This window comes from Glycine soja, chromosome 10 (genome assembly GCF_004193775.1).
Source record: "Glycine soja cultivar W05 chromosome 10, ASM419377v2, whole genome shotgun sequence".
Lineage (NCBI taxonomy): Eukaryota > Viridiplantae > Streptophyta > Magnoliopsida > Fabales > Fabaceae > Glycine > Glycine soja.
The window spans coordinates 25,125,369-25,147,926 of NC_041011.1; the positions used below are offsets into that span (position 1 = coordinate 25,125,369).

The 22,558-nt window shown below is 35.2% G+C and overlaps 2 protein-coding genes across 2 annotated transcripts; one reads left to right on the forward strand and one right to left on the reverse strand.

The window, feature by feature from the left end:
- Nucleotides 1-824: 824 nt before the first annotated feature.
- Nucleotides 825-16,499, forward strand: LOC114369324 (chromatin-remodeling ATPase INO80-like). Its single transcript, XM_028326534.1, has 23 exons — nucleotides 825-1,220; nucleotides 1,414-1,507; nucleotides 1,698-2,085; nucleotides 2,192-2,624; nucleotides 2,722-2,922; nucleotides 3,053-3,163; nucleotides 6,766-7,190; nucleotides 7,307-7,415; nucleotides 7,524-7,604; nucleotides 7,672-7,844; nucleotides 8,259-8,384; nucleotides 8,623-8,784; nucleotides 8,876-8,933; nucleotides 9,561-9,791; nucleotides 9,926-10,072; nucleotides 11,652-12,179; nucleotides 12,286-12,543; nucleotides 12,639-12,746; nucleotides 13,225-13,319; nucleotides 13,404-13,560; nucleotides 14,495-14,692; nucleotides 14,833-14,988; nucleotides 15,900-16,499. The coding sequence occupies exons 1-23, from the start codon at nucleotides 1,161-1,163 to the stop codon at nucleotides 15,978-15,980; spliced, it is 4,380 nt and encodes a 1,459-aa protein (XP_028182335.1). The 5' UTR covers nucleotides 825-1,160; the 3' UTR covers nucleotides 15,981-16,499.
- A 1,268-nt stretch (nucleotides 16,500-17,767) lies between these two features.
- Nucleotides 17,768-22,254, reverse strand: LOC114371933 (beta-glucosidase BoGH3B-like). The gene is made up of 10 exons (XM_028329261.1): nucleotides 22,124-22,254; nucleotides 21,581-21,834; nucleotides 21,246-21,450; nucleotides 20,922-21,012; nucleotides 20,682-20,827; nucleotides 19,993-20,236; nucleotides 19,774-19,878; nucleotides 19,500-19,682; nucleotides 19,184-19,388; nucleotides 17,768-18,444 (listed from the first exon to the last, which is right to left on the reverse strand). The coding sequence occupies exons 2-10, from the start codon at nucleotides 21,798-21,800 to the stop codon at nucleotides 17,960-17,962; spliced, it is 1,884 nt and encodes a 627-aa protein (XP_028185062.1). The 5' UTR covers nucleotides 21,801-21,834; nucleotides 22,124-22,254; the 3' UTR covers nucleotides 17,768-17,959.
- Between the last annotated feature and the right edge of the window lie 304 nt (nucleotides 22,255-22,558).

Here is a 22,558-nt window from a genome sequence, read left to right on the forward strand (position 1 = left end):
TGGTGTTGGTATCTTTCAACTTTTGTCACTTACCAATGTTGCATGCTTGCATCTCACTAATACAACACTGCTATTAATTAGTTGTTTTCATTATTTACAAATTATAATAATATTCAATCAATTCAATAACATTTGTTTACATGAGAATTAAAAAATAAGAATTCTTTTCAATTAAAAAAATAGATTTTAACAATTAGATATTAACAAAAGAAAAAAAAAACTAATAATATAATAACTAAAATTTGATGAAATATAATATTCCAGATAAACTTTATTTAAAAAGATAAAATTATTATTAATTTTATAATTTAAAAAATTACAAGATAAAAATTAATTATATAATAATTAAAATTTGATAAAATATATTATTGAGATAAGATTTCTAAAGAAAAGATTACTAGTTTTATAATCTAGAAGTAAGTTAAGAGATAAAAATTAATTGTATAATAATAATTTAATTATAATATTTAATTTTAAATTAGATTTTTTTACAGATGAAAGAATCTAGCTTAATTGGTTGATCATGTGAGGATTATTAATCCCTTAATATCATCTTTAATTCCTACGGATAAAAAAATCAACATTTTTATTAAATAAAAATTAATTTTTTTATAATAAATAAATAATAATCTATTATTTTTTTGAATTGGAAAAAAAAATCTTGGCCACCTCCGGATATAGTAAGTCAGTACCTGGAGTCAAGTTTTGAAAAACACACCAACTTTATTTTTTTTTATCTTTTTTTCTTTTTATCTAATTTCTAATTCAAATTTTAAATAATAATTAAAAATTCCCTTCGTGTTCTCTGCGTCGTACTAACACCAGCTAACCGTTACCTCTCCCCGCTCGTTAGCGCGCTATCTCAACGCAAACCCCTGATACACCCAATTTCCCGACACAACAACAAATTCGAAATACGCTGAGAAGCGCACTTTAACCCAAAATGACACCCACCCAGCGCACATTAGTATTCACCCGTGCTTCGCACACCGGCTGCGTCTATGATCTTTCTCTTCTCTCTCACCGCGACCTTTCTTATCCTTCGCACCCTTTCTTTAGGGCTAAGGCTTCTTCTCCTCTCTCCCTAACCTCTTCTTATTCTTCTTCGCTCTTTCGGAAAATTAGGGTTTCTTCGTTCGCTGTTATTTTCAAATTAGCGCATGGATCGCAAATCCAAACGCAACCACTCGTTCTCCTACTCCACTCTCTTCAACCTCGAGGTTCGTGGCGTTCGATTTCCCCAATTTTTGTTTTCGGCGATTGTCGTGGTTTCACCATTGTTGTGTGGATTGGAGATTCAACATGTCTTTTTATTTTTTTTATTGATCGGCTATTTGCATTTAAAAAAGAATGCATGTATTTTGATTTTCATTGAATTTAATATTCTGATTGCGTTTTTTTATTTTTTTGTAGCCTTTGAAGAACTTTAAACTTCCACGTGAAGATGATGATGATTTTGATTATTATGGGAATAATAGTCAGGAAGATGAGAGCAGAGATAGCCAAGGTAGGCATTAATTAATTAATTAACTTTTCTGTTTCTGGTGTTTCTGTTGCATGCATTTGGATTTTGATGCTTGTGAAATACTGAAATATGGTATTACTATTGTGAAGTTTACTGTTTGGATTTTGGATGGCGTTTTTATTTCGGCAGAATAAAGTGCTTTAACGTATCTTTGTGATGTTTCTGTAAGCAGGTGAAAGGGAAAATTACTGTAATGGAAATGTGCACGCAAGGGAGCAGAATTCGTCGAGTAAGAGGGTGTGGTCTGAGAACAGTGATACTGATGATGAGAATAAGGGAAGATATTATGGGACACACATGACACAGGAACGATATCAATCAATGCTTGGAGACCATGTTCAGAAATACAAAAGGAGGCGTAAGGATGCCATGTCTAACACTGATCAAAATCAGGTTGTTGTTCCTCTTGTCAAAAGTAACAATGGCTTAAAAATTCAAAAGTCAGGGAATGATTGTAGGGGAGCATCACATGCTGAAGAAAGGGCATCGGAATGGCTTCAGGATCAGAAACAAGGAAACTTCAGTCGTGCAGATTTCAAGCAGCAATATGGCACTGATAGGTTTGCCTTCCTTTTCTGTTGCATTGATAGTGTTGGAGGTTTCCAATGAAATGGTTAGTCATTTTTTAAGTTAGAAATGACCATAACTTTTGTGAACTTCTTGCAGGATTATGTATGAACCTGCTGTTTTGGACATTGGGAATGGTATCTCTTATGAGATTCCTCCAATTTACGATAAGTTGGCCCCGATGCTGAACCTTCCAAACTTCCTGGATATCCATGTCGATGAATTTTACTTAAAGAGTACCTTGGATTTGGGGTCCTTGGCTGCAATGAGGGCTGCTGATAAAAGGTTTGGGACTAGAAACCAAGCAGGAATGGGGGAACCCCTATCCCAATATGAATCACTTCAGGCAAGAATAAAGGCCATGCCAGCTTCTAATTCACCTCATAAATTCAGCTTGAAAGTGTCTGATGTTGGATTGAATTTATCCATTCCGGAGGGTGCTGCTGGAACCATAAAGCGATCTATTTTATCTGAGGGTGGTGTATTGCAGGTTTATTATGTTAAGGTTTTGGAAAAGGGTGACACATATGAGGTATGCATCAGTTTGGATATTATGATGACAGACTTCTGGTTTTTATCTTTCTTTTCCCCTTTTTCTTTTTATTCTGCTGTGACTTACGACGTTTCAGATAATTGAGCGAAGCCTACCGAAGAAGCAAAAGGTAAGGAAAGATTCTGCTTTGATAGAGAAGGAAGAAATGGATAGAATTGGGAAGATTTGGATAAACATTGTAAGAAGAGACATAGCAAAGCATCATAGGAATTTCACTAATTTTCATCGAAAGCAACTCATTGATGCCAAGAGGTTCTCAGACTACTGTCAAAGAGAGGCATGCGCTATCTCCCCTCCCACATTTTGCCTCTGTTTTATCTCATTACTTTTTGGTTTTTAGCTGTCTAGTCCAAGGTTTTTGATATTGCATTTTCTGTGTCAACTTTTATGAATCCATTTTTTTTCAGGTTAAAATGAAAGTTAGTAGATCACTCAAATGGATTAAGGGTGCTAACATTCGCACCCGGAAACTAGCTAGAGACATGTTGCTGCTCTGGAAACGAGTAGATAAAGAGATGGTACTTTTTAATTCCTTTATGAAGTTTCTTGATTTTGTTGATTTGATTATGTATGCATGTCTTGTTAATGCTGTGTATGTAATGGATCTTAATGATCATCTTAATATTGTAAACTCTTGTGTCAATGAGATAATTGAATTTTTTTTTTCCTTTTCTTTTTTGATAAGCCAAAGAATTTTGTAATGGATCCCAATTTAGTGCATTACAACAACAACAACAAAGCCTTATCCCACTAGATGAAGTCGGTTACATGGATTACATGATGCCATTTGGCATGGTTAAAAACCAAAGTTTCAGCGATATTATTGAGTCTAAGGTCTCCCTTGATGATTTCCTCCAATGTCCTCTTCGATCTCCCTCTTCTCCTTTTTTCCAACTAAAAATCATGTTATCCACTCTTCTTACTGACACCTCTTGTGGCCTTCTTTGTACATACCCAAACCACCTTAAGTGATTTTCTGCAATCTTTTCCTCAATGGGTGCTACACCAATCTTTTCTCGTATAATGTCATTCCGTATTCTATCTTTTCTTGTATGGCCACACATCCATCTTAACATTCTCATTTTTGCTACCCTCGACTTTTCTCTCATGTTGTCCCTTTAAAGCCCAACATTCACTACCATATAATATAGCTGGGCATATAGCTGTACAATAAAGCTTTCCTTTGAGCTTGGTAGGCACTTTACGATCACAAATAAACCCTGATGCTTTTCTCCATTTAAGCCATCCCAATTGTATCCTATGTGTCCCAATTTAGTGCATTATCATCATAAAATACCAACTCATTTTCAGTCCCATTATCATCATCATCCATCTCTCCCACTAACCAGCACATGTCAATATCCTTGAGAGAAATTGGATGAATTCCATCTCTAGCATTATCTCTTTGTTTGAGTTGTTGGTTGTATTTGACAAACACCAAATCATGCAAATTTTTATGCTCAGTCCTATATCTTTTTGAGAATGAATCTGCAACATAGCATAAATTTAAATTGCTCAAATACACTCCAATTTCTTTCACATCTTGATGTTCTACAGGTCAGGCTAAAAAATCTTTATATCCAGCCTCTGAAAATTTGGAGCTTTGACCTTGTACATTCGCTACCAATAAGCTACAAAACCAAGAGCATGACTTAGAATTGTAACATTAAAACTTTAAAAAACTTCAATTAGTAGAAGTTGTTGTGTTCTTAGTTTCTTACTAGGAGAAGCAATTTTAGTTTGTTTAATTGCAAAATCACAACTGAAGATACCAACACTAGTCTTGTAAAGATGCAACCTAGTTAGAATCTTCTGTAGCACATCAGGTTGTGAAACCAACCTCCTAATGCAATCATACAATCCATTGTTGACCTCAAAATCAAACTCCAAATCCATGTCGTCATAGAAGAATTTTGGGATTAAGAAGTGGCCAGCCACATGCAATGGCATATGAAGCTGACAATTTGTTAGGATAAGTAGGAATAAGTTAATTATCTTTTATTTATCCTAGGAAAAATAGAAATAAGTTAGCTATCTTTTTATTTATCTTTATCTAGAAAAATAGGAATAAGTTCGTTACCCTTTTATCTTTGTCTATCTTTATCTTTTTTATTATTTATCTTATCCTTAGGAAAAAAAGCTAAATTAGAGGGATCTTATGGGCCAGGCCCATCATATCTATACATAGGGGAATAGGAGGATACTAAGGTACAGGGGAGGCATTCAAATTAGTAAACCTTGTGGTGATAGAGATGTGACTCTTGTGGCCTTCTTAGAAAATGCCCAAACCACCGTAACCAGTTTTCTATCATCTTCTCCTGAATGGGTGCTACACCAATCTTTTCTTGTATATAGTCATTTTTGTATTCTATCCTTTCTTATATGACCACACATCCATCTTGACATTCTCATTTTTGCTACTCTCACTTTTCTCTCATGTTGTCCCATTAAAGCCCAACATTCACTACCATATAGTATAGTTGTACTATACGATAAAACTTGCCTTTAGTTTAGAAGGTACTTTGTGATCACAAATAACTCCCAATGCCTTTCTCCATAGCCATCCCGCTTGTATCCTATGTGTGACATCCTCATTAATTTCTCCCTTGTATGATTGATCTCAAATATTTGAACTTAGAAACCTGTTTAGACTGGAACCAAAAGACACAATTTGTCTAGACTAGGGTGACCTAACTGTTGATGCTCAAGAGTTTTGGAGGCAACAAAGACACATGTAACCGATGGTGAAAGTTGATATAATCCTTGAGACTCATGTCATGCTTCAATCGTCGACTAGTACATGATCCTGGACTAGAACAGAGTAATCAAGGGTGTAGGCGAGCTTGCTAAAGTACATAATATAAGTGAAGGTTAGGAAGAGTACGTCTTTGCCCAATTTAAGTGGTGCCGGTGGAGGGAGGGGACTTGTGCCACATTAACAGGATTGGACTATTGTCTAGCCTTGGTGCAGCATTCCGCCTGAAGATTCCCATAGTGGTTGCATTAAGTGTAGCATTTAGCAAGTACCACAACATTGATCATCACAATCCCCATTTTGTTCACCATGATAAGAAGAGCGGGAGACAAGAATGGAGGTAGGAGGGGCAGAAGCGTGGCCGAAAGCCTGTGGAGTGGAGAGATGCAACAGTTCACTTTCCATGTAATATGATGGAACATGAGAGCATGGTAAAATTTGATTATGAACGAAATCAAGTTCAGGCAGGAGACCGGCAAGTGCAAGAACCATAAAACTCTTGCGTTGTTGTTCAACATCAGTTGCTGCATCACTAGTAAACATGGGGTTTCAAAATCAGCAATTAAATGATCAAGCTTACCAAGATAGGTCTACACATCCAAGTTTTCCAACCTTAACCGAAATCAGGTAGAAAATCATATTGTAGAGATGACGAACATCAATTTACTATAGTTGCCTGTCACAGTTTCACACCAGTACAATGGTAAAGGTCACAGAAGCACCAAAATCTACGGATAATGCTTTGGAGGCCACGTGGAATCAACTAAAAAATGGTTGTAGAGGGTTGTTGGAGAGAGGAGAAGACGGCGGTGCAGATCGACTAGGCACGCCGGAGAAAGGAGTCATGGTGGTGGGGGAAATGAGATGCACAGTGGTTGCAGGTCATGGCACCAGTAAATGGGAACAACATGTAGCAGAGTGGAGTGGAAAAAAAAGAAACCTAAACTCTTGATACCATATATAGAAAGGATATATCAAATGTTGTGTGTTGTATGTCTATTCATGCTCTTTTGTAATTACGTATTAGGGTATAATAATATCAATCATGGTTACAAAGAATCCATCTAAATCCATAATTAGTAGTAATGGATATTTCCATATTTACATGTAATAAATGTGCTTTTCTAACACTAATTTTTACAAGCTTTTAAGTTTAGGTGGCTTTTGACACTCAAATGAGAAGAATTGGGCTGTTTATTAGATATATTTCACTCTGTTATATCTGGCAGAAAATGGGTGGTTTTATTTTTTTGGTAGACCTGCATGTTTGATAATCTGTAGTTCTGTACATAGAATTGTATTTTGAATGTGAAAATCTTCACAATATGTCAATTCACTTTTGCTTTTCATTAAAACTTCTTTCAGGCCGAAGTCAGGAAAAGAGAGGAGAAAGAAGCTGCTGAAGCTTTGAGGCGTGAACAAGAGCTTCGAGAAGCTAAGAGGCAGCAGCAAAGGCTTAATTTTCTCATACAACAAACTGAGCTGTACAGCCACTTTATGCAGAACAAGTCAAGTGTACACTCTTCAGATGCTTTACCCTCGGTAGATGAAAACACAAATGATCAAGATGTACTGTTTGACTCTTCAGACGCTGGGCATAATGAGGAGGAAGATCCGGAAGAGGCTGAATTAAAGAAGGAAGCTTTGAAGGCTGCTCAAGAAGCAGTCTCTAAACAGAGAATGTTGACTAATGCTTTTGACAGTGCATGCTTGAGGTTCCGCCAGGTGGATGAAGCCGATTCACTTACACGGCAATTAGCAGGAGGAAGTAACATTGATTTGCAAACCCCGTGAGCTTTCGCTCTCTTTATTGTTTTTATATATGGATGTATGCATGCACACTACATGGACATATATATAACTGTGTATTTGTATGTTTCCGTGTTTTTGTTGTTATATTGCACAGATCAACCATGCCAGTGGTATCCACAGTTCAGACACCAGAATTATTTAAAGGTTGTCTAAAAGAATATCAGCTGAAAGGTCTTCAGTGGCTAGTTAATTGTTATGAGCAGGTTGTTGAGCAATCCCAAATAACTTGCTCATGATATTTTTAGTTTTCTGTTTTATTTTTGTTTCTGTTTTGGGTTGTTGTTAATTTGAATGCTTTTGGTTGCTTTCAGGGTTTAAATGGCATACTTGCTGATGAGATGGGACTTGGAAAGACCATACAGGCTATGGCATTTTTAGCCCATTTGGCTGAGGTCTCTATTCAAACTAGTGTTTTTGTGCATGTTTGTGACTTTATTTTAACTGGCATGTCTCATGCAGGAGAAAAACATATGGGGACCTTTTCTGGTTGTTGCACCTGCTTCTGTATTGAATAATTGGAATGAGGAACTTGAACGCTTCTGCCCTGAGATTAAAAGACTTCCATATTGGGGAGGACTTTCAGAGCGAGCAGTGCTTAGGAAAAGTATTAACCCAAAGGATCTTTATCGTAGGTAATGCTAATTTCTGAAGCATTTTCTGGTCTTTAAAAGAATGGTAGCAGCAATGCTAATAGTTTTGTTCATAGGGTACAAAGCAATATGAAATTGTTCCTTAACAGAAGGGACTCATTTTGCCTGATTTGAAATAATGATCTATCCTCACTTTTCAATCATCATTAAGCAAAACTTTGGGATTTTAGGAAAGTAAAAAAAATGCTCAACAAAAGGCAGAATCCCCTTCCTAGATTAGTATAGATCTTTAGTGAGTATTAATGCATTATTCATCCTCAGAGTATCTTGATTAGAACCTTAGAAGTTCTGAGATAGTGAATCATGCATTATTTTGGTCTTTGTGTGTCATATGTTAATTTCATTTTCTATTTTCATCCTTCTGATTACTGTGGTTACTGCTTTCTTGTTTACCAGGGAGGCTAAATTCCACATTCTTATCACAAGCTATCAGCTATTAGTAACTGATGAGAAGTATTTTCGCCGTGTGAAATGGCAGTACATGGTTTTAGATGAAGCCCAGGCAATCAAAAGTTCAAACAGGTTTTGAAATAATCTCTGTTTTTGGAATGCACAAGTGAATGTCACAAGTTATTTATTGATCACTATTTTCAACCAATGTTTTTCATATAAGAAAACTGAATAATTATTTGTGTGGTGCATTTTTTCTTAGGCTTAAATTGTGTATACCTTTTAAATGTATGGTTATTTTAATGGTTTAATTCATATCATCATCAGTGTTATGATCAGTTTACCTTTTGAAATTCTTTTTATCTAACAGTATAAGGTGGAAGACACTTCTCAGCTTTAATTGTCGGAATCGCCTACTGCTGACTGGTACACCTGTTCAGAATAATATGGCAGAGTTGTGGGCTCTTCTGCACTTTATCATGCCAACTTTATTTGACAGCCATGAGCAGTTTAATGAGTGGTTCTCGAAAGGGTATTTATTGAATTGCATTCCTCACTGTGTATTGGATACTATAGCCATTTAACTAAAGTCTTACAGTCTTTTATGATTAATCTCATGCCAGAATTGAGAACCATGCAGAACATGGGGGTACGTTGAATGAGCACCAGCTTAATAGATTGGTAAGTTTGGCTTTCCTGTGTGGTATTCACAGAAACTAGTAATCATGTGGTTAAAATATATTACTATATTATGATGGGCAATGGGGTACGAAGAGCCTCCTCCCCCATACCTTCGCATAGCGAAGAGCCTCTGGGCAATGGGGTACGAAGTTAAGTTAAATTATGATGATTTTTTTTAAAAAAATATTATTATATTTGATTAACTAATCAGAAACTTCATAGTATATATAACTACACCTTTGCTAGCCTTTGTGAATGTGGAGGAATTGAATTGTGTCTTGCAATTGGGAAACTGTTATTGGTGGTATTTATGTTTGTGAAGAGTATTAAGCACATGCTGAATGTGCTTGGGTAGTATTGGTGTTTGCCTAGTTGTAATATACTGTACTGACATTGAAGTAGGTTTCCAAATCATTCCTCATTCTCATAATGTTGTTCTTGTCTTTGTTAATTCTTAACATTTGTTATTTCCATGATACATGTCCCGGGGATGTGATGATTAAAGCCATAACGTGTGTCAACCTGTGACCCTTATTTTATTAATGCCCATTTTAGCTTGTTTTTGAAGACTTATAATTTTTTTCCTTTTAGTACTTTTGACTTATCTTTTGTTTACTCTTCTAACAGCATTCAATACTAAAACCTTTCATGCTGCGACGTGTTAAAAAGGATGTAATTTCTGAGCTGACTAATAAAACTGAGGTTATGGTGCATTGCAAGTTGAGTTCTCGGCAGCAAGCTTTCTATCAAGCTATTAAGAACAAGATATCTCTTGCTGGGTTGTTTGATAGTAATCGTGGGCAGCTCAATGACAAGAAAGTTATGAGTTTAATGAATATCGTTATTCAACTAAGGAAGGTAGGTTGATAATAGTCCATTTTATCCATTACTATTCTTTTTTTAGCGGATTATTGATTTCAGTAGAAAGATGTCCCACACCCCACCCCCCCAAAAAAGTTTCCTATACTAAAATTGCTACTGAAATATGGTAGGTTTGCAACCATCCAGAGTTGTTTGAAAGGAACGAAGGGAGCACGTACTTTTACTTTGGAGAAATTCCAAATTCCCTTCCACCTCCTCCATTCGGGGAGTTAGAGAATATATACTATCCTGGTGGGCATAACCCGATATCATATGAGGTGCCTTCTCAAACCTTATCTACTATATCAAAAATCAAAACATTCAATTTCATAATTTTCTCTTCCTTCTTCCCTCTTTCTCATTCTTATTAACTAGTATTGTCATGATATCATTAATATGGAAGCAAAAGTAAAATATGTGTTTCCTAAGGCTTGGGTTTTACAAAATCACTCACGATGTTGCAAAGGATTGTGTAAACTCAATTCCAACTTATTTGCATCAATTCCTTTATAAGTAAGTCTTATCCAATCAAAAACACATGTAATCTAGGGACTGTTTGTATTATATAATTGTTGGAAAAAGCCACCTAAATTGTGGTCACCCCTAGATAGAGGGGGTGTGTTGAAAGTCCCACATGGTGGGTAGCCATGGGGACATGTTGAAGTGCAACATCGTCTAAAGATAGTGCCGAGATAAACTATATAAGTGGGGAGCAATCCTTACCTTACAAGCCAGTTTTGTAGGATTGAGTTAAGCCCAAACCCACTTTTTGACATGGTATCAAAGTCTATCCTTGATGGGTCCCTTTGTATGTCACACTCTAAGCAGGTAGCCTTGAGCGTGAGGGGGGATGTTAGAAAAAGCCACCTAAATTGTGGTCACCTCTAGATAGAGGGTGTGTTGAAAGTCCTACATGGCGGGTAGTTGTGGGCAAAAGGGGATGTGTCGAAGTCCCACATTGACTAAAGATAGTGTCAAGATAAATTATATAAGTGGGGAGTAATTCTCACCTTACAAGCCGATTTTTTAGGGTTAAGTTAGGCCCAAACCTACTTTTTGACAATAATATTTGGCTATTGTACTGTAGTTTATCTTTGAAGTCAAAGCAAATTCATTCCATCATCGATTTTTTTTTATTAAAGCAAAGTCAATTTCATTTAGTAGTCAGTACCTTGTTGCAATCTTGCTACATGCTGGTATATGTGGTTATTTGGTATCTAGTGTTTAAGGCTTGCATTATAGTTTTAGAATTATATTATATAGCATAAGCCTGAATTAGTTATTGATGGGAATTGAGTGTCGTGTCAGTTATGACAGTTATGTGTATAAACAGTTATTTTCTACACATAACTGTCATAACTGCCTCTAACTCTCAATTCCCATCAGTTATTTTATCATCATAGGCAAAAGGCAGCTGTCATGAAACTTGTGGAAGAATTTTCTGAAAAGTGAGTTGTACACAATGCAATTACATTTTGCAAGATATTAAGAGTCAATTGTACCTTGTTGCCACCTTCCATGTCTTTCCATATTTTTCCCTTTTCGTCCATTTTATGAGAAGGAAAAATATTTCAAGAGATTCAGATCAGGCGCTTAGTGGATAATAAAGAGGACACTCTGATGTTTAATTGGGGTATTATTCAGTAAAATGTACAGTGGTTGGGTTAAGATTATGAAGAATAAAGGACAGAGATCTGAGAGTCAATGAATATTCTGTCACACTAGATTCTAATAATCTTTATTTAGCAAAACAAAATTATTTTTTCCTTTGTTTTGTATATCCTACTCCGTTAGGTTAGTACTCCTTTTCTTTTCTGATTGTTTGTTACTCCTCTTCCCATTTTTTAATTTTTACAGATACCAAAACTTGTCTATAAAGAGATTATACAAAGTTCGGCTGTTGGTCATGGTATCTGCAGGGAATCTTTTCAGAAATATTTTAATATTTTTAGACCTGAAAATGTTCATCGATCTATCTTCTCAGAAGATATTATTGTTAAAAGTGGAAACTTTGGTTTTACCCATCTGATGGATTTGTCTCCCCAAGAGGTGGCATTTATGGCCACTGGTTCTTTTATGGAGCGACTGTTATTTTCAATGATGAGATGGGAACGGAAGTTCCTTGATGAAGTTTTAGACTTTCTTATAGAGACCACAATCGGTGATCCTGAATGTTACCTTGAGAAAGGTAAAGTGAGAGCTGTTTCACGAATGTTATTGTTGCCATCAAGATATGAGACCAAGTTTCTTCAGAAAAAGTTTGCAACTGGACCCACCAATGCTCCTTTTGAGGCCTTGATGGTCTCACATCAGGATAGGCTTTCATCAAATGCAAGGCTTCTTCACTCAGCATACACATATATCCCACCAACTAGAGCTCCCCCAGTATGTGATGCTACTTTGTTATCTAGTCTTGTGTTACATCCTCCAAAACATATGCCTTTATTTTTCCAAAATAATAATTAATTGTCTGCCACTTTTATTCGTATAGATTTGTGCTCACTGCTCAGACAGAAACTTCTCCTATAAAATGATTGAAGAATTACATGATCCTTGGGTTAAGAGGTTGTTTGTGGGATTTGCGCGTACATCTGAATGTAATGGGCCTAGAAAGCCTGATAATCCTTCTCATTTAATTGAAGAGATCGATTCTGAATTACCCATTTCACAGCCTGCACTTCAGTTCACGTATGGTATTTTTGGCTCTTCACCGCCTGTGCGGAATTTTGATCCAGCAAAGTTGCTCACTGTAAGTGTTTTTCCTCCTTTTGTCATGTCTTACTGTATTGAGTGCATTGACATAGAAGTTATTACAATGAACTGATTACTTTCTGTTTAATATAGGACTCTAAGAAGCTTCAAACACTGGATATATTATTGAAGCGCTTACGAGCAGAAAATCATCGTGTTCTCTTATTTGCTCAGATGACTAAGATGCTGAATATTTTGGAGGTATTGTTGAACTTATGACAATGTTGAGCCTTTTGATATTGGTTTTTATGAAAAATATATCTGGCTTTATATCCAAGTGTGTCTTAAGAGGTGAGATGTGAATAAATAAAGGTTTAAAACCATTGTTATTACGAGAGCCCCTTGCCATGTAAGTTCATTTCCCTTCAATGTAATGGTTACATATGATTGGCTTGGAACCTGGAAATTGCCATTTTTCTTTTTCTTTTCTTCTTCTTTTTTTTTTTTGCATTGAAGCAGCTAAAAAAGTTGAATGTATTTTTTATTATAGTTTATTTTTTAAAATTTGGGCAGAGGTTGCTTGGGTAATGCTAGTGATATCAAAGTGGAAATAGTCCTGCTATGCTTAAGTTCTATTTACACAAGTTGCATGGTTCTTGTTCTCATGTTATTGTGTAGCTTTCAACTTTGGTGGGTTTGTTTGTTTCACATTTGATACTTGGTTTAATCTTTCTTGCAGGACTATATGAACTATAGAAAATATAGATATTTTAGACTTGATGGGTCATCCACTATTCAGGATCGCAGAGACATGGTTAGAGACTTCCAGCACAGGTAATGTCTTTGTTGTCATGCTTTAATGTGTCTACTTTGGTGAGACTACTGAAGATGACTTGTTTCTTTATATCTTTGTTTCAGGAGTGATATTTTTGTGTTCTTACTGAGTACAAGAGCTGGTGGATTGGGTATCAACTTGACAGCTGCTGACACAGTCATATTTTACGAGAGTGATTGGAATCCAACATTGGATCTACAGGCGATGGATAGAGCTCATCGTTTGGGTCAGACAAAAGATGTTAGTTCATCTCTCTCTCGGGGGGGGGGGCGATTTTAACATATGATAAACAAAATTAATTTTATTAATATTTATCTAAAATTTAGTTTAACAAAAAGTAAAGATTATTTACTTGTTTTTTATTACAAGCTTGTTTTGAAATTTGTGGCATAAGAGTAGGATGAGATAGATCAAAATTTTGACTTCTTTTTTCTTAGAGAATGGCGAAAGAGTTTTTTGAGCTGTCATACTTTGATTGCTGTACAAAAATTAATTTATTATAATTAAAATTAATTTATGTACCAAATTTTAAATATTGTAAATCCTTAGTAACAATATAAAATTATTCACTAAAACAAACTAAAAGCAATTTAAATTAGAATAATTGCCTATCTCATTCATTATACAAAGATTATAAACATATTTAAGTATAAAATCTATAATCAGTGTAATGTATATTTTATTCTTAACAAAAATTTTGTAACAAAAAAAAATCTTAACATTGCCTAAAAGTCTTAACGTAAATAAAAGTATCTATAAAACTATTTAAAAGCAATCCAGAATTAAAACTCTCCTTTCTACTGAAACCTAAAAGACATAAAACTATGTATTAATAAAGCCTTTGGGGGTGAAGAAGATGAGAATTTAGGAGGGCCAAGAGAAAGAAGGGGTGGCAATAATATGATACTAATGCATATAATGAGCACATTCTGGGCTTTTGGGGGGGCAACTGCCCCCCTTGGAATCAACCTAGTTCCGTCTCTGAATGTCACTTCTCAAACAAATGGTTTATATAGAACTTCCTTCCTTGGATATAGCTCTGTGGTTCCTCCTTGCTTTTGGTTTACTTAAATCTCACACATTTTGCTTTCTTTGGATTTAGTTCTGAATTTCTAACTGCTTAGCTTATTGTTTTATTTCAAAACTAATTTTATATGTACTTTAAAACTTGTAGGTTACTGTTTACCGTCTTATATGTAAAGAGACAGTTGAAGAGAAGATTCTTCATAGAGCAAGTCAGAAAAGTACTGTACAGAACCTTGTCATGACTGGTGGTTCTGTTGGTGGTGATCTTTTAGCTCCCGAGGATGTTGTATCTTTGCTTCTTGATGATGTTCAATTGCAACAGAAGTTAAAGGAAATTCCTCTCCAGGTTAATTGTGAATCTGGTGTCCCAATATTCAAATTTCCAATATGTTGAATTTCCTTCTGGTCAACAGTGTGAAACATTCCAGAATCCACAAACAATGTGAGAATTTTTCCAATTATATTTGATCTGACTTTTCCTTTCAGGTAAAGAGTAAGCAAAAGAAAAAACCTAACAAGGCTATACGGATAAATGAGGAAGGTGATGCATCTTTGGAGGATCTAACAAACTGTCTAGACCAGGGAACTGCAAATCATGATACTTCCATGGATCCGGAGGGACCAAAGTCCAGTAATAAAAAGGTATCATTATACTTCTTATAAAGTATTGGAGCTGAGTGCTTAAATCTCATCTGAACTGATTAACTTGATAAGAAAGTTTTAAATTTTGTAGCAGAAGTTGTCTAGTTTCTTGTATATAATGGAGGATCTTTTGCATGAGGAATTGTCATCTGGCTGAAGATACATTTCTACATGTCGTTTAATTTTAAAGTTCATCTGCATCTTTGCTTGTAGAAAATAAGAAAAATATATTTGTAAAAGTGCAGTCAGCTACTACTCCATTAATTAATGAATTTAATGAATCAAAACAGATGCAGTTCAAAAAAAAAATGAATCAAAACAGATAAGTTAGATAAAGAAATAAAGAAAAGGTTTTGAAAAATTTAAGGGGAAGTTCTGGTTTTGTCAACTGTACAGAACATTGCAGATTTTGGATCTTATGATTGAGTCGAGTCTCAAATTTTCAAAAGAACAAGCAAGTGAAATTAAGTTTTGTGAAAAGACAATTCAATCTCTCTTTATTCCCAAAAGAATAAGGAAAAGAATAAAAATATCAATATTGCATAGAACATCCCATTTAAAAATAGGAAAATTTCTTAAACTTCGTTATTCTGAATCCCGGATATATTAAAAATTATTTTGGGTCTCTGTCGTCAGTTAAGTGATGCCATAGTACCATCCCAACAGCTAATATATGTTGGAAGAGCCATTGAGGATAGTGTCACATTATCACTTAACTGGCGGTAAAGACCCAGAACAAAACTTTTAATATATCAGACTCAGAACATTGGAAAAATTTATCAGGATTCAAAACAAAAATCGGACATATATCAGGGACCTCAAATATATTTATGTCTTTGAAGTTTTAGGTGTAACATTCTTCATGGAGGTTAATGTTTCTCAGTTTGGTTAACAGTAATATTTATTTGCAGACAAAAACAGCTTCTGACAAGCAAAAACCGAGCCCAAAGTGTTCTCAGAAGAAGATGAAAGGCAGTATGTCTAATAGATAACGAATAAGATGATGCCTGTCTAGATACTGATTAGTGATCCAGAAACGTAGACCAAAGAGGTCAAGAGAAGAATATAAATGAAAAGTTTGAAAACTCCACATTCCAGAGCGGACCCATTTTCCACCTCCACGTGATTTCAGTCTGGAGGTTCTAAAGCAGAAACCATTCAACACGCCTTAAGATGTGGTGGTGACTTCTCACAATAGAATAATTTACTAAATACTTGGCCGTAAGTATTCTATCAAACTTGTAAATTGACATTTATGGAGAGATTGCTAGGTTAGCTCTCTTATTGATCATCCAGCTTATAGTTTTTCTTGTCTTTTTGGATCCATTATTACTGAAATCAAGGGCAAAGCTAAGGTAAGAAACTGTATAGGCCCAGGTTGTATATGTTGGTTATGGGTCCATCCCTCTTCATTAGGGGGCTTTTGTTTAGATTGGGTTATCTTCGATAATGCTAATCGTTAAGGTTCTGTTACCAATATTTATAGTAATTGATGATATCTGGTGGCGCTACATGCTCATGCTCACTTTTCATGTTAGAACACGGTGGAGTTGTATAGGGTGCAAAGTAGGTGAACTTGATGTTCGCCATTGCCACTCTTGCTATGTTCATTGCATCATAATTAGCAACGCGTAAAACACTACCATGCAGTTAGATAACTTCAGATTTAGGTATAGATCTTGCTTATTTCACCTCAATTGACGGAAAATGAGCAATTCAAAAGTTGAATGTTGGCAGAATTAAAAGTGGCACGTTGACTGGCTAACAGGACATAACCTCTTTAATTTAAGGTTTTAAATCATTTTGCAATATAATTTTCACATAACAAAAACTAATGTTTAATTTACACCTCACTTTTTTTTCCCGTAGATCTTACGATAACTAGTCTCTATAGTATAATTTTTTTATTACAAAAATTTTCTTAATGTAAAAATTTGTACCTCAACTTTTCGCAGATCTTGCATAAACTAGTTTCCACAATATTAAAATTTATCTTAGGCTTATATTACGGAAATTAGTTTTCATAGGAGGCTTTTTCGTTGAAATGGTTTAAAAAATAAATTGTCAGGTGATGCGATGAGTAAAAATAAATCTTAGACTTATAGCAACTCCTATTTCTTTCTTTGGTGACAAGGAGGGGGCCTATGGCTCAAACAAACAGATACTTAGGTAAAGGGTGAGCTGTATGTAAAGGGATTTGAATCCTGCATCTCCCAACCAACCATCATGTACTTTCCATTTTGTGGACAAAAATGGTCCTGTCACCCGGAATTCTCAGAATGGCCATTTGTCCATTTTGAAAGGTAATTTTTATCTTAGCTATTCCAACAGTTTTGGAGGACTTATTTTTATTTTTACCTTCCAGAATAGTTTTGGAATATTTATTTCCGAATGATCATATTCTATTATGGGTTTAGTTTTATGATTATGAGTGAGATTCCCATTTTCTTTTAAACATGGAGCGTACGGTTTAGTTTTTTCTTGGAAACTCAAATGTTACAATCAAAATAGCACTTAAAATAGATAAGCTAGCGGTATTACGGTTCTGCATATATCACATACGCATGCTACAGCGTTATGATCAAGATATATGTGCTTTTCTTTATAAATTATATAGATTAGACAACAAGAATCTAATTATTTAATTGTTAAGGCAATCAAACGTTACTTTATAAGGAGAAACTTTTTCAACATATTTTTTTAATTTTACCCGAATTAGTATGGTTAAGAAATTCAATCAAATAATTTGTGGGCATAAGAGAAGCAAAAAGCAACAGGGTTAACAATAGTAATCAAAATGAAAAGTCTGCCCTAGTTAAGGATAATGAATTGATATTTTGAAGGGTTCTGATGCTAGTTATACATATACGAAAGCATAAATTAACAATTCACTCATCAATAGACAATTTCAAGGCTCCAAGTGGAAAAAAAAGGTAGTGTGCTCTTGGACATGTTACATGAGGTTTCACTTTCAATATTTAGTGATGTTTGTAGTTAACCCATATCCAAATGGAAATAGAGGATCATAATGTTTATCACCAACATTCATTGGGAGCTGGTCAACTGTCTTGAACCATGTTCTTGCCAGCTTGCCAGTGAACTCATAGTCGCCGTAGAGAACGTCGGCGACACCTTGACCTTCGGTGCCAGGAAGCCATGCAGCTACAAGTGCATCGATTTTGGGTAGATATGGCTTAATCACAACTGGGCGGCCAGTGACAAGAACAACTACGCATCGAATAGCCCCACACACATTGGTGATGGTACTTGGACCAGGATCAGCCATAGTCAGATTCAAACTGTCACCAAATGTTTCGGCATAAGTGTGTTCTCCCACAACAACAATGGCATAGTCAAATTTGTATGACTTGACAAAGTTCTTATCAGGATTTTCATTGAAGACAACTTCAGTGGCAGGATCAACGGTTTGTTTCACAGCATCAAGGATGGTTGTACCTGTTTGCAAAATGAAATTTCTATCACATGTTCTATAACTATCCCACATAAAGAAACTATGATTAAATATCCCAAGTGGCTACCTGGTATGAATGTTTTTCATGTCAGTCCATGTAGGATTAAGACTCCAAAGCAGAGATTTTAACAAGACTTAAATATTTTTTAATCCTTAATAAATATCAGATTTTTGTGTTTGCTTTCTAATAAAAACTTTTGTTTTGGGTTGAGTCCCTCATAAAACAATACTTATGTTTTTGGTCCATGATATTTTGTTTTAGTTTCTGATAAATTAACAAATTTTGTGTTTGTTCCCTAATAAATTAACGAATTTTATTTTAGTTCTGACTAATAACAAATGGAAAAAAATTTATCAGGGAGCGAAAAATTATTAAACAAATGAAAAAATCAGATATGTATTAGGGATTATAAACATATTTAAGCCTTTTAATAATAATTGCAAACTAAGATTTTTAATATGTAAATGACTTCATGAAATTACGAATTGATCAAAGACTTGGAAGTAACCGATGAAATTATAGGATTTTGAGTAGAGAGAATAAAGAAATGAAAGAATAATACTAGGCATGCAGAGGTTAAATAATTTGGAATTGATACTGATTTGATGTGATAGAAAATACAAATATATGTAATGTCACAACCACCCCAAGAGAGAATTAAACTACAGATTTTGGCTTTGCAGAGTATTTTTGCAGACACCAACAAAAACTTATTGACTTACCTGAAGTGAGATCATTGCCACCAAGCCCCTGCCAGGTAATTGTCCATCCTCCACATTGATAACCCAAATTGTTAGCATGACTTCCTGCTACCAGTATTTTTGTGGACTTTTTGGGAAGAGGAAGCAGTGGTTTCTTGTAAGATTTACCATTCTTTAGCAACACTAGGGATTTCCGTACAGCTTCCCTTGCTATTTCTCTATGTTCCTGTTTCATACATGAATGATATAATATTATCAAGAAACAAAGTCTTTCCATTCGAAAGAAATGCAGAAAATATCCACCATGTGTTCAAATGATATCCTCAAGAAAATGTACCTTGCTACCCAGTTGGTTTGCGAGGCTTGGATCAGCATATGGATTTTCAAATAGGCCCATGACAAATTTTACTCTTAAGATTCTTGCCACGGCATCATCAATCCTGCTGATTGGGATAATATTATTCTTTACTTGACGGGTTAGTTCATCAATGAACTCAGTGTAGTTGAAGGGAACCATAATCTGTTAAATAATGAAATAACAAAATTCTCAGGCTGAAAAAAAAACATTTTATATAACTTTCTTTTACTCCTTCAAAGTTAATGAAACTTACCATATCAATTCCAGCACTGACACCAGCTTGAACAGAGTATGAATAGTTAGCATGAGGAGGAGAGGTAATCCGGTCAATACCCTGCCAATCAGATATGACAAAACCCTGAAAGATAGGGAAAAAAGCACATCACATGAAGCATCTCCGCTCATCTTTATTTTCTATTTCGTTTTGACTTGTTAATATTTAAATTATAGAGTTGATTAGACAATTTTTTACCTTGAAATGCAATTTGTTCTTGAGGTAACCAGTGATAAGTTTTTTGTTTGCATGCATTTTCATCCCATTCCAGCTAGAGTACGAGATCATCACTGTTGAAACACCCTTGATGATAGAGTCATAGTATGCCGGCATGTGAATGCTAAGCAGTCCATTGTAACTGATCAGAGTGTTGTTCTCATTGATTCCCTTGTTTGTGCCACCATCTCCTAAGTAGTGCTTGGCACAAGCTGCAACCTTGTTCCTGGGTTAAAGTAATTAAAAAGAAAAGATTTTTTTTTAGTTCAGGTCTCTACAATTTATATAATAAAATAGTCTGAGGAATGCTAAGATTGTGTCCCCAGACTGATGGGAACAGAAAAGCATGAGTTTTAACATACAATATCTAAATTCATAGACAAAATGATTGATAACAACTAATAAAACTTAGATATACTACCTTTATATGCATTGAGAGTATTTATGAAAACGTATAAATTGAATATAATGCTGTCACCGAAAGCATAAAAAATAAAGTTCTGAACGAAATGCATTTTGTAATAATAAAATAGGCTGTAAGGCCCTTGATAGAAGAACATCAATAATCCGAATCATCCAACACAAGTGCTTTATGAAGGACAATCAATTTATATATTCATAGTATCCTCAATAAAAATTTATTAGTATTTAGTTACTGACAAAAATCTTACTTTCCAGCAACAAAGGGAACTCCCTTAATGGAATTGCCAGGGATATCTCCTTGCAAACCAGGTATAATTTCAGTCATAGTTTTAACAATCTTAGGGTCCTCGCTGTAGCTTTCATAGCAACGTCCCCATCTTGGATCTCTGCAGACCTGTGGATGAATCAATTAACAACATGTTAGCATACATGGTCAATGTTATATGTGACTTGAACAACAACCCAATATTTAAATATTGCTTACTTACCGCAATGCATGGAGCAAAGACATACGGAATTCCAGTAGCTCTAACTTCAAGGGCAGTTGCTTCTCCAATCTTCTTTATGAGCACAGGATCCCTATTAAACAGTAGATTTCATTACAACTAAAGATCAAAATAGCATTCATTTTAGAGATCACAATAGCACAAACTCTAAGGAAATGCTTTTCATTGTTGATCTGGGGTTTAGCAAAAATGCTTACATGTTCAAATCTAGCTTCCAACAGTTGGAAAAACCAAATCATTCCAATCAAAGTTATCAAATGAGATTTCATGACTACTCTTTCAATTCTAGCATATACATAAACTTGCCTGGTAACTCCTAGCCCAACATTGTGAGGAAAAACGGTAGCATTGTAGACATTGTTGTGTCCATGAACTGCATCTATCCCATAAATCATTGGAATCCCAAGGCGAGTAGACAATGCTGCCTTTTGCATCTGATTCACCATTTGCTGCCAGGTCGCAGCAGATGCCTTTGTTGCCGGAACACTCCCTCCCCCACTGAGCACACTCCCTGCCCATCAATGATAAGATGCACATCCACAATGTCACCTCATTACATTTACAATAAAATTAACAAAATAAATGAAAATTTATTAAGTAGTACTAACTAAGCACTTGATTTAGTCATTTTCAGTGCATACCAATGAAGTACTTGTTCATCACATCAGGAGTAGCAACACTCCTTTCAATCTGTGTCATCTGGCCTATCTTTTCTTCGAGAGACATTCGCTTCAACAAGTCACTGATTCTGACATTCAGTGGCGCCTTAGGGTCTTTATACTTCAAATATTCTGCCTCTGAAGATGAAACCAGACAGAACAGTAGCAGAACACCCATAAAGGGTATTGAATATCTCCCCATTTTGATGCTTCAGCACTAAAAACCTATATGCAATCTGCATAATGAAATAATGGATCAGAAAACTGAAAAATAACCAAACCCCATTTCAACTCCAGAATGCAGAATGAAACAGTAGCAGAATGATTTTAAAGAAAGAAACAGACACACATACACATAAGAACTTAAATCTTCTCAAATTAACAATACCATGTGAGCCACTTTACCATAACATGAATCAAGCAAGAGCAAAACAAACATGCCCTTTTGAAAATCAATGACAATGCAGTGTACAGCTGCCAAAGAAGCTTAATAAGCTCAAGAAAGAAAGAAAGAAAGTTGTTTACCTCAGAGAAAGGGCACAATGAAGAACAAGTTAAGGCACCAGACACTTAAAAATCTAAAATTGAGTGGACTGAGTACGCAACGTGGGAGCTGCTAAATATAAGTGAGAGAGAGAATAAAGAGGAACAATTTATCAAAACAGGGACAGAGAGAGAGAAAAAAGCAGCCACTGGTCCCACCCACCATTGTTTTTTTTTTTTTTTTTAGATGGCATCTTGTTGGGCGCAACTATTTTTTTTTAATTAGCATATTTAGTCGCTGAATTTTATATTTGCTCGACAATTTAGTGTTTATATTTTTTCAATGATGAATTTAATCCACAAATTAGAGGTGTTTATAGGTAGGGGTTATTTCCTAATCCCGATTGGCCCAAATCAACTCAAATAATTTGAGTTGAGTATTATGCGTATTTAGGTCGAATAGAAACTAATCCATTC

Coding starts and splice junctions, on each gene's coding strand:
- LOC114369324 (XM_028326534.1), top strand. CDS start 1,161: ATGGATCGCAAATCCAAACGCAACCACTCGTTCTCCTACTCCACTCTC. Junction 12,544..12,638: donor ATCCAGCAAAGTTGCTCACT/GTAAGTGTTTTT, acceptor TGTTTAATATAG/GACTCTAAGAAGCTTCAAAC. Junction 14,693..14,832: donor TAAAGGAAATTCCTCTCCAG/GTTAATTGTGAA, acceptor TTTTCCTTTCAG/GTAAAGAGTAAGCAAAAGAA.
- LOC114371933 (XM_028329261.1), bottom strand. CDS start 21,800: ATGGGGAGATATTCAATACCCTTTATGGGTGTTCTGCTACTGTTCTGT. Junction 20,237..20,681: donor GTTCCCTTTGTTGCTGGAAA/GTAAGATTTTTG, acceptor ACTTTAACCCAG/GAACAAGGTTGCAGCTTGTG. Junction 18,445..19,183: donor TGGCAATGATCTCACTTCAG/GTAAGTCAATAA, acceptor TTTTGCAAACAG/GTACAACCATCCTTGATGCT.